The 11671-nt window shown below is 39.2% G+C and overlaps 1 protein-coding gene across 1 annotated transcript in view; it reads right to left on the reverse strand.

Annotated features, from left to right (window-relative positions):
- LOC107689568 (endothelin-2-like) overlaps nt 1-2060 on the reverse strand; it is a 3160-nt gene extending 1100 nt beyond the window's left edge. The window contains exons 1-3 of the mRNA XM_016487590.1: nt 1588-2060; nt 840-993; nt 508-621 (exon numbers count right to left, since the gene is read on the reverse strand). Coding sequence (XP_016343076.1) covers nt 508-621; nt 840-993; nt 1588-1648 — 329 coding nt within the window. The 5' untranslated portion in view covers nt 1649-2060. The remainder of the gene's footprint in view (nt 1-507; nt 622-839; nt 994-1587) is intronic.
- Nucleotides 2061-11671: the final 9611 nt, after the last annotated feature.

Consider the following 11671-nt stretch of genomic DNA (forward strand, 5'->3'; position numbering starts at 1 on the left):
AAAAGAAAATTTAATTAAAAATGTAAATAAAAATAATAAAAGAAAAGAAAAGAAAAGAAAAGAAAAAGTAAAATAAAATAAAATAAAATTGGTATTCAATCTACTTTATTCAGTGACTTGCTCGTGAAAACCAAGGGCAAACAAATCGAAATGTCTTTCCCACATAAAAAAACATGAATACAAGGGCTAATGCTGTCCTTGAACAAACACAGGAATCTTCAGATAATATTAAACTTGTCCAAAAATAGTTGTCCTTTGATTTGGTGACCTGCATGACTCATAACTACTTTAGTCATTAAGAAGGTTTCTCATTCACTCCCTTATTTGCTTTTTATCTCAGAGAAGAGGATGCATATCAGAGCTTGGTAAACCCCCCATACACACAAGCTGCCCTGATCTCCGCAGGTCACACATGGCTGCCTACGGCATCCGCGACAGACGAAAGGACACGTATCTGTCTGATTTCATCTTCAGGGTGGAGCCGGAAGCTGCAGAGTCTGCGCTCACCTGCTGTGACAGAAACTGGAGCAGGTCCGGTCGGCGGGCTTGGCGCATTCACAGCGGCCCGTGGAGCGCCGGCGACGGGACAGAGGGCTTCCCAGACCGAAAGGTGTGATCTTACTGTAATGAGATGAGAAGGAGAGGGTTAACAGAGAATTATAAGTGGTCAAATGCAAACAGGGTGTTATAAATGCATATGTTTGGGGTCTACAGTTGGTTAAGATGACATATCATGGATCTAGATTTTTTTTAGAATCAGAATTCAGTTAAAACTGGCATCCTTTGAAGATCATTTTCAATTCCCTACATTCACCCTATATCATCTTAGACGCACTCACTTCGGTGTGTTGACCCAGATGATGTCCAAATGGCAGAAATAGATGCACTCGTTGTCTGACCAGCTGCTACAGGAGCAGCGTTTGGTACGGACCCGTTTGAGAGCAGGTGGATTGCTAGATGCTTCAGACTGTTCAGATAGTGGATATCCAATCCCTAGAAAACACAGAAGCTATGATTAAAGCTATTCGCAAAATGTTTATTTGGCAACCTAAAATGAAGCAACATCCAAATTTACTGACTCTGTTGTTTTATATGACCTGTATACATTAGGTCACACCACCAAAAGTTATTTTTACTAATCCAACTGCACAAATTCCCTTTTTAAAATAGTGTGTTTGGTATTAATCTGATGAATACACAAATACTACAGATACAGTACTTGGTCATAACTCCATATAGATATGACACTGAGTAATATCTGCTGAACTTATCTGTAAAGATAATAAGGCATAATGATTTTCTGTGTGTGTTAAGCAGATATCCATCAGTGGGGTCATAAAGTACAAGAGAATATGAAGTCTTATAGGACAATATAATCATTATATGCGGACTGATTGTTAAAAAAATATGAGAAGCAAAATTTCCATTTGGGTTCCGTAAAACCTCATTTGCTGTTAAGCTAAAACAACTGCGTTTTATAATAAATCTAATATGCTATATGAAGTTTCTCTCATAAATAATAATTGTGTCAAGCCACAGAAAACACACATGCTGCGGAAAACGAAGTCAAAGGTAAACGTGTCTTACCTTGCTGCAGCACACACAGTGTAACAGTGATAAAGACAGCGTTCCGCAGTGAGGAAGCCATTCTCGGGAGTTTAACACGCTTGAGTGGTGATGTACAGTTAGTATCTGCAGTCCACCGAGCTCGACAGAGAGACTGACAGGTGCTTGTGTTCAACTCAACCTGCCCGCCTTCATTTATCCTCCCATCGGTGTGACGCAACACTGCCTATCCCACACAGTCCAGACATTCCTGTCTCCTGATTGGCTGCAGGGTTGAATGAGGTGGAGGGAAGAATGAAAGAAAGGTAGGGAGCAGCCGCTGATGTCAGTGACTCGCTCTGGACAAGTCAGAGTCGCAGAAACAGGAAACTTTTTTTCCGCAGGGGAGTCCGTGTGCTGTCACCGTCACAGGAGATAGTTTTTAATGGCATGTTTTGCATGAGTTCAGCGATACATTCCACATTAGTGCAGAAGCCCCCGGAGGAAAAAGCAGACTGATAGAGTGATAGTGCATGTGCAGGATATCCAGTTAAGTTCAGGACCGCAGACTGTGGATATGGCAATGATTTAGCAATGATACAAAGCTGAAAAATATGTCAGTGCAACATTTCGCAGAAACAGCACACATCAAACTAATAAGAAAGATATTCTGTAAGAGATCAGGAGGTACTGTATGAGATACTTAGTGGATCACAGTAAACGGTATATATACACACATTGTATATTATATATTATATGTAAGTACATATTATAAATAAGAAGATATAAGTTTGGGATTGGTAAGATTTGTTAGTAGTCTCTTCTGCTCACCAAGGGTGCATTTATTTGAACAAAATACCATAAAAAAGTAATGTTGTGAAATTTAACATTTCTATTTTTATATATATTTTAAAATATAATAAATGTATTCCTGTGATGCAAAGCTGTATTTTCAGCATCATTACTCCACAGTTTACTAGGCAGTCTGATTCTCACTATTAACTAAATATATTAACTATGACATTTAACCTTAATAAATTCCTCCTAATTTGCTGCTGATATGGTCATGCAGAATAAGGCATTAATATGTGCTTTATTATGTACTAATAAACAGCCAATATAGTAATATGCATGCTAATAAGCAACTCGTTAATAGTGAGAACTGGTCCCTAAACTAAAGTCTTACCAAATCAGATCAAATCTATTTATCTTCTCGATATTGTTTTAACATATTGTATAATGAGATAACATTCACAAGATATGCAAATAAAACAAGAAACCCCCTCAATGGAGAAAATTACAGCTTCATCTGTCTGTCATTAATCATATCAGCACACTCCTGTTAACAAATGTCACTGATTCAAATATGCAAAATATTATAACCTGGAAGAAGGCATTTTATTACACGCTGGAAATGTACACTAGTGTGTTACAGCTGGAAAACAACCTCTCGCCTTAGCTGCTGTTCCAGCTCTATTGCATGCTCTTAATATCTGCATTTTCCCATAGTATGACTAAATAAAATAAATAAATGTGCAGTGATAATGACAGATAGGACCTGATAATTTTTCAAATAGAACAGAACATTATTTATTTATTTATTTTAATTTATTTATTTGTATGCATGCTTATTTATTTATTCATGATAGTTAAAATGCATGGATATGCATTGAAAATAATAAACCAAGCAAAGCATGACACTGCATATTTTTTATGCAATGTCATGGCACCTTCTTAAAGTGTGACTTTTTGGACTAGTTTAATGGTTTGATATGCTTAAAAACATTATGAATAATATTCAGAAAAAAAAATGATTTATGAAATGTATACTTTTTTTTTTCCTTCTATGAACTGGAAAAATATTAAACATTAAAACGCCTCTGCAGGGGGGGCAGGAAATGCCAGAGTGATGTCACAGTCCACCAAACGACGGCACCTCACAGATTGTTTGTCCTGCTGAGGTCAAAAACATAAAACAGTAACTAAAGTAAATGTTTTTAAGGTTTACATCATGGACAGATGATAAAAAAGTTACATGTCAATTTTATCAACTAAGAGCCAATAAGAATGGGATTAATTGTTGAATGTCATTTATAAAACGATTTAACCTGAGACATATCATTGTGCTTTATAATAAGTTAATGATTGCTCAGGTCACCCGTGCTCCACCTCAGACTCGGTCTCTCTGTTTTTCTGTCTCAGTCACAATCTAACAATGTGGCCTTATCCACTTCCTCTTCCACTCAGTGTGGTGGCTCGCTGGAGGAATGTGGCACTGCGCTGACAAACACAAAACAACTGAAAGCGCCTGTGGAATTCCTCCGGAAGCTCTCAGGAATGTGCTGCTCCACTGCACTTTGACACCTTACATGCTCCATTAGACTTTCCTGACCAAAGCTGGTCACTGAGAGAGAGAGAGAGAGAGCGAGAGAGAGAGAGAGAGAGGGAGGAGAGAGAGAGAGAGAGAGAGGGGGAGAATAGCGAGAGAGAGAGAGAGGGGGGGAGAACAACAAAGATGACATGGACAATTTGTTAAACGATGCTACAGGAATAATGATGTCATTGTTGAAGCTTAGCTTCTGAATTGGGATGCATGATATTCCAGTAGACCCATATTAAGACAACGCACATCAGTGACATATTAAAGACATGGTTCAGCCTTGTATGGCAATACAAAATTGTATGAAGATATTTTGATATATTTTTTTTAAGTTAATGAAGCCCAGTGGAGTTATTTTGGACAGCATTGACTTTCATGGAATGGACAAAAAGAGTAAATGTCTTCTTTTGTGTTCCACATAAGAAAGAAAGTCAGGTTTGGAGCAACATGAGGGTGAATAATTTTCATTTCCAGAATTTTTATTTTTGGCTTGAACTGTCTTTTGTGAAAACGAAGAGCAAAGTGTATTAAATGTGCACTTTTAGTGCACTTCAAATCATACAAGTATTATTTTTTTTTTTTTTAGAAACTGTACCTGCAGATAATATAATATTAGTGAAATAAAAGACCACTTAAGTGAACTTCTCATCTGCGCTTCCGCATTTGTCACTTCTCACCGGAGCTTACGCAACGTCCCACGCCATCCGCTGGAACGCCACACTCTCGTGAACGTGCGTACGACAGTTAGCGGAAGCTAAAGATTACTGTTAATAAAGTTTTAAATATGGATATTTTCTTACACAAATTAATTAAATTACATATAAAGATGTACACAAGTCTAACTCAATTTTATTTACTGCATAAGTTTAAATGGTAATACATTTTCATTTAACTGCAATTAACATTAGCACAGTGTTTAAAAACATTACAATACACAATTGAAGGGTTAGTTCACCCAAAAATGAAAATTCAGTCATTAATTACTCACCCTCATGTCGTTTCAAACCCGTAAGACCTTCGTTCATCTTCAGAACACAAATTAAGATATTTTTGATGGAATCTGAGAGCTGTCTGACCCTCCCATAGACAGCAAAACAACTGAAATGTTCCCAAGTCCAGAGACGTAGCAAGGAGATCTGTAAAATAATCCATGTGACATCAGTGGTTCTTCCGCAATTATACGAAGCTACGAGAATACGGAAAAGAAAAAAAAGAAAAAAACGACTTTATTCAGCAATTCGTCTCCTCCATCACCCTGTAGCGCCATTTTGGAGAATATCCGCTGGACGTAAACAACATGCTGTTTTTTTGTCAGCTGCGTCACGCCGGATCTGTTTACTATGTTGTTGTGATTTGATCTGAACGGAAACAGTGTATCCGTGTGACGCAGCTGACACAGAACAGCATACGCTGTTTACATCCAGCGCATATTCTCCAAAATGGCGCTACAGTGACGCGGAGGAGACGAATTGTTGAATAAAGTCGTTTTTTTTTTCTTTCTTTTGCGCACAAAAAGTATTCTCGTAGCTTCGTATAATTGCAGATGAACCACTGATGTCACATGGATTATTTTACAGATCTCCTTGCTACGTTTCTGGACTTGGGAACATTTCAGTTATATTGCTGTCTATGCAGGATCAGACAGCTCTCAGATTCTATCAAAAATATCTTAATTTGTGCTCCAAAGATGAACGAAGGTCTTACGGGTTTGGAACGACATGAGAGTGAGTAATTAATGACAGAATTTTCCTTTTTGATGCACAGTGTTTAAAAACATTACAATACACAATTGAAGGGTTAGTTCACCCAAAAATGAAAATTCAGTCATTAATTACTCACCCTCATGTCGTTTCAAACCCGTAAGACCTTCGTTCATCTTCAGAACACAAATTAAGATATTTTTGATGGAATCTGAGAGCTGTCTGACCCTCCCATAGACAGCAAAACAACTGAAATGTTCCCAAGTCCAGAGACGTAGCAAGGAGATCTGTAAAATAATCCATGTGACATCAGTGGTTCTTCCGCAATTATACGAAGCTACGAGAATACGGAAAAGAAAAAAAAGAAAAAAACGACTTTATTCAGCAATTCGTCTCCTCCATCACCCTGTAGCGCCATTTTGGAGAATATCCGCTGGACGTAAACAACATGCTGTTTTTTTGTCAGCTGCGTCACGCCGGATCTGTTTACTATGTTGTTGTGATTTGATCTGAACGGAAACAGTGTATCCGTGTGACGCAGCTGACACAGAACAGCATACGCTGTTTACATCCAGCGCATATTCTCCAAAATGGCGCTACAGTGACGCGGAGGAGACGAATTGTTGAATAAAGTCGTTTTTTTTTTCTTTCTTTTGCGCACAAAAAGTATTCTCGTAGCTTCGTATAATTGCAGATGAACCACTGATGTCACATGGTATATACCCTTTAAGTATATTCTTTTGAAGTATATTATTTCCGTAAGTACTTTTTTTAATAGTGTACTTCTTTTTCACAAGGGATTCCTCTGCAAATCCCTTTTTATAGAAGTGTAAAAATGACTTTCCCCAATTTCCTAATCTTTTATTTTCTTGAAGAAAACATGAGTGATATTTGCCTGAGCAAAATGTGGTGTTGTGGAGGGTTTCTGAGGTGTTGTATGTGGTTGCTAGAGCGTTGCTAATGCAGTAGGTGGTGGTTTGGGTGTAACAGTGCAGGACGAGCATATTGTAATACTTTTGGTCAAATCACTAACTCTCGATATGTGAGTAATATTGATGCTTATCTGATGATTATACCTCATTCTGCCATTAAACATGACACTGTTCAAGGTGTTTTGGAACACACCTTTACAATTGCAAAATGCATCACAGGTTATCAGCAGCTATAATGTCTTTGATTTTTTTTTACGCCCCCCGTGACAGAGGTGTTTGAGGAATTCCAAACAATGAAAAATGGATTCACTTTCTTGGAATGTTGCAAGCGATGATTCAGTTTTTAGCAGATATCTAAGAAGGGCAATGAAGGTAGCTAGATGATAGGACACACACACACACACACACACACAGACAGACAGACAGACACACACACACAAACACACACACACACACACACACACGTCCAGTTCCGTTTCCTGTGCATTCCTCCTGCGTGAGCTATGGCCTGCATCTCAGTTAAGAACGTAAACAACGTTTGAGGATCTGCGTCTGGAACTCAGGCATATGGGGGCTTTACTGATAAACCCTCACTGTCTTATTAAAACACCTGCATATTCTAAATAAACATCAGTAAACATATGCCAATACTGACACCAGCCAAACCTGTAACAAATAGTTGCTGTGGATTCCGATGGTTCATTTTGGCGCCAGTCGAGTTTCTCTAATAAGACGCTCTGTGTGTCAAAGCGTGGGAATGCACTGAGCGTTGAGTTTATTTATTATTATTTATATATTTTATTTATTTATTTATTATTTTGAATGAATGAATGAGAGAGAGATTTACTTCAATTCTGTAAGATTTTTTTTATATATATCGTTGTTAAGAAAATAATAACGAATGTCCTTAAATTATCCAAGTCCAATTAAAAGTGCTCTCAAATGTGCATGCAATTACTTTAATGACAGAAGAGTTGCACAACCATAAACCTAAATGGTGGAATGTAGGCCAATATATTTACATTATACAGCCTATTTAACACACACACACACACACACACACACACACATCACAGAAAACTTTCTGCATTTTTACAATTTCATAAAAACTTTTTTTACTTTATTTTTATACCAGTTTTACACCAGGACGTCCCCAAGTGGAGGTTTTTGGCGACTATGTCAGGTTTTGCTCACTTTTGGGTACAAATTTGTCCACAAAATATGGTTAAGTAGGTACACACACACACACACTCACTCACTCACTCTCACACGCACGCACGCACGCTCGCTCGCTCGCTCGCTCGCTCGCTCGCTCGCTCGCTCGCTCGCTCGCTCGCTCGCTCGCTCGCTCGCTCGCTCGCTCGCTCGCTCGCTCGCTCGCTCGCTCGCTCGCTCGCTCGCTCGCTCGCTCGCTCGCTCGCTCGCTCGCTCGCTCGCTCGCTCGCTCGCTCGCTCGCTCGCTCGCTCGCTCGCTCGCTCGCTCGCACGCACTCACTCACTCACTCACACACACACACACACGCACGGGCATATATATATTTTCATGTAACTTGTCTATTTTAGCGCGTTTACAGCGACATCTAGTGACAAACTGAGATGCATTCATTACATCAGAATTCACAGTACCTTTTAAAAATGGATTTTATGAATCAGTGAAAACAGTAAAGAAATGTGTTGTTATTAATGAAGTAAAAAGCCTGATGATCTGATATAAATATCGGGAGGCTTTGTCAGTATAGTCATGTCGTCACCCTGAAACCTTTTCCAGCATTTTTTTTAAATATATAAATGAAAACACCGTTAAAAAAAAAAAAAAACTTAATGATAATACTTATGTCCTGCAAACCTGCAAACACAGTTCAGTGTGACTTTATTGTATTCACTTGTTATGCAACAGCTATAACGAAAATTATGATATTGTAATATTTAGAGGTATTATGGGTAACATTTTCAAAAACTAGGTTTTTTAAAACTTAAGAATTATCGAATATCCCTTCCAACAACAACGGAGCCATTCATCAAACATGATATAAGAATAAAATGACTGCCAGTAGGGGGCGATATGGTTCCTAAAATCATACTGTACATAACACCTTCTTCAGGTGGAGTCAAAAATAAAAGTGCACAGTTTTGCTGGTTAGCATGACCTCGTTAGCCTCTGCTGGAAGATAATGATGTTTAACAAGAACAGATGTCCTCTCCTTTAAACACCAAAGCCATTCGCTGACTTTACAGAGGCACTCCTGATCTGAAATGATAGAAAATCACCGTAACATTTGTAATCATGAATGCTACTAGAAACATGAAGATGCTAATCCATACATTGATAATGTATTTGCATATAATCTGAGATACAGTTATGACAGACCACATGAGCATTTTGTGCATAGTTTATTGATTAAAATAAAAATAGCTAAAGCAACAACAGACTCTTGAAACCATCTTTTAATGTAAATTCATGTTACTCTTATATTTCGGATAATACTTTGTCCTGTCTGAAGATTACACACAAGATCTCTGGCTATCTGAATACATCATACCGACACCATACTGACATCTTCCCACATCTAAATAATCAACACAAGAACAACTGAACCATCAACCAGAGCTGTTCATCTTCTGCGTTTGACCACATTCTAGCCTATTTACTGGAAATGCATGAGCGTTTAAAATGCTGGCCAAAAATATTCTACCGACCATCACATAGCCTATAACAAAGAAAAAATATGCTGCAATGCCATAGAATATAGTATAAATGCATATAAAAACATACATTTGTACAGTGGGATTTCTATTCAGATTTACAGTAGGATATAGATATATTTTCTTGATGATGAGTGTAAAACTCCTTAGTTAAATGGTTCCATGCTGTAACATAATACAATGTGAAAATGAGAGTTGGACTTTATTGGCACCTTAATTACATTATTTTATTACATATACGTAATAAAATGTATTCATTTTACACCACATATCACACACACAAATGCGCATGTGTGTTAGGTGTGCGTAAAACGTAGACGGCAGAAAAGAAAATATACATAGATCAGGAACATAATGTATCTACATAACTAGGTTGTAACAGAGCAGAAATTATTCAGCAAAGCTTAGTCCAATGACTTGAATCATGTTCTGAGACATTTTCTCTGGTACCCAAAAATCTGACCCATAAAAGGATAGTTGACCCAAAAATTAAAGCTCTGTCATCATTTACTCACGCTCACGTCCAAAACAGCATGTTAGACAAAATAAATACAGCTCGTGTCCTCTATTTCAAGTCTCCTAAAACCATGCATTGGTCACAAATTGCATTTCTTTCAATATTTTATGCTTCCTGAGCTGCACTTATAATGTTAGCATAATGTTTACACCAAAACTATCATTATTTAGAAATAAAAGGCTATTTTCTACCTTGATTTTAACCCTATGCTTGAAACACTATCTGAAGGGTTGTGTCTCTTAAGACTTCACTGTAAACACCCACTGCTATGATTGGGTAACAACTTTGCATATGAAATAAGTATTACGTGTGAAACTCTTTTGAAAACGTATACTACATTTATACTATCGCAGCTGCTATGGTTAACTAATTGTGAAAAGTGTTGATTGTAGCATTAGATCTACAGCAGAGTCATGTCTGTTGAGCACACGAATGCAATGACCTTACCAATGCAACTTTACTTCTACACTCTGTCACACTTCATGGACTTTTGTGTTTGTTTTCATTTTCATCCCTCGTATTCTTTGACCTAGTTTCTGTCTCCCCTTGATTGTGTCATCATGTTCAGGTGTTTCGTGTCAATTATCCTCATTTCCATATCCCCATATAAGTTGCAGTCTGTTCAGTGTTTGGTTGTCCGGTCTCGTCTATGGAATACGTCTGAATTACCCTGGTGTGTGTGTGTGTGTGTGTGTGTATGTATGTGTGTGTGTGTGTGTGTTTGCTGTTACCCTGCTGTGGATTACCCTTCTGTGAAGTATTAAAGACTGTTTATTGTATCTTCCTCGTTTACGTGCTTTTTTTGTTAATTGTGATTGATCCTGCCGTCTTCCTGCTCCTGCTGGAGCAGAGGAGCCTTTCCCTCGAGGATCATACAAGACTATTCGTGGAAATCGCCAACCTTACCCACTACCTGGACTACTGCCTCTGCACTTTCTGCAAGACCAGCCTGAACGACGAGTGCAGAGCGCGGTTGTCCGGAGATGGTCCTCGGGGGAATTTCGCCACCTTTGTGGAGTGGGTGCTGGTGTCCTGTGGACCGCCTCTGACTGTGGACATCGCGGACAACACCAGCCCCACTCCGGACCCAGAGCCCAGCCCACCATCTCCCCGCTGCGCGGAGCCAAAGCCTGAGCCCACCGCTGACGGAGAGCCAGAGCCCGCCATGAACGACGAGCCATCGCCATTGACAGCGGCAGAGCTGAGGATCGCCGTGGAACCAGAGCCCACAACGTCAGACCAGGTGCGAGAGCCAGCAACAGAGCTCGCCACGGTGGAGAGTGTCTTGAACAGCGAGAGTGCGGAGGGAAGCTCCGCCCACTGCATCATGGCTGAGGGTGAGTAGCGCTCTATGGACTGTTATGGGGACATATATGCAGACATGCCCCCTTTTCTCCCGCCTTCATATGAACTCTCTGCCTGCCCTGAATCATTTGTCTGCCCTGACAAATGATTCAGGGCAGGCAGAGAGTTCATATGAAGGCAGTCATATGGAGTCATATTTGGAGTCAAAACCTAATGATTATATTGGTCTAAATGAGTCTACTCCACCACGCTACTGTTATAAGCATGAGCCGCGTCAGACTGGTCGTGGCGGCGGTGTTGCAACAATATATAGTGATATTCTCAATGTTACTCAGAAGACAGGATACAGGTTTAACTCATTCGAAATACTAATGCTTAATGTTACACTGTCAGATATGCAAAAGAAATCTATCGTATCTCTTGCTCTGGCTATCATTTGTCTGCCCTGAATTATTTGCCTGCCCAGAATTATCTATGTGCCCTGAACAATCCGCCAATCTTAAAACGACCATGGATGTCATTCCCCTGTCAACTGCACTCCCAGTATTGGGAGTCGCGATATGGTGTGTGTGGGCAGCACACACTATCA

This window comes from Sinocyclocheilus anshuiensis, unplaced genomic scaffold (genome assembly GCF_001515605.1).
Source record: "Sinocyclocheilus anshuiensis isolate Anshui unplaced genomic scaffold, SAMN03320099.WGS_v1.1 scaffold369, whole genome shotgun sequence".
Lineage (NCBI taxonomy): Eukaryota > Metazoa > Chordata > Actinopteri > Cypriniformes > Cyprinidae > Sinocyclocheilus > Sinocyclocheilus anshuiensis.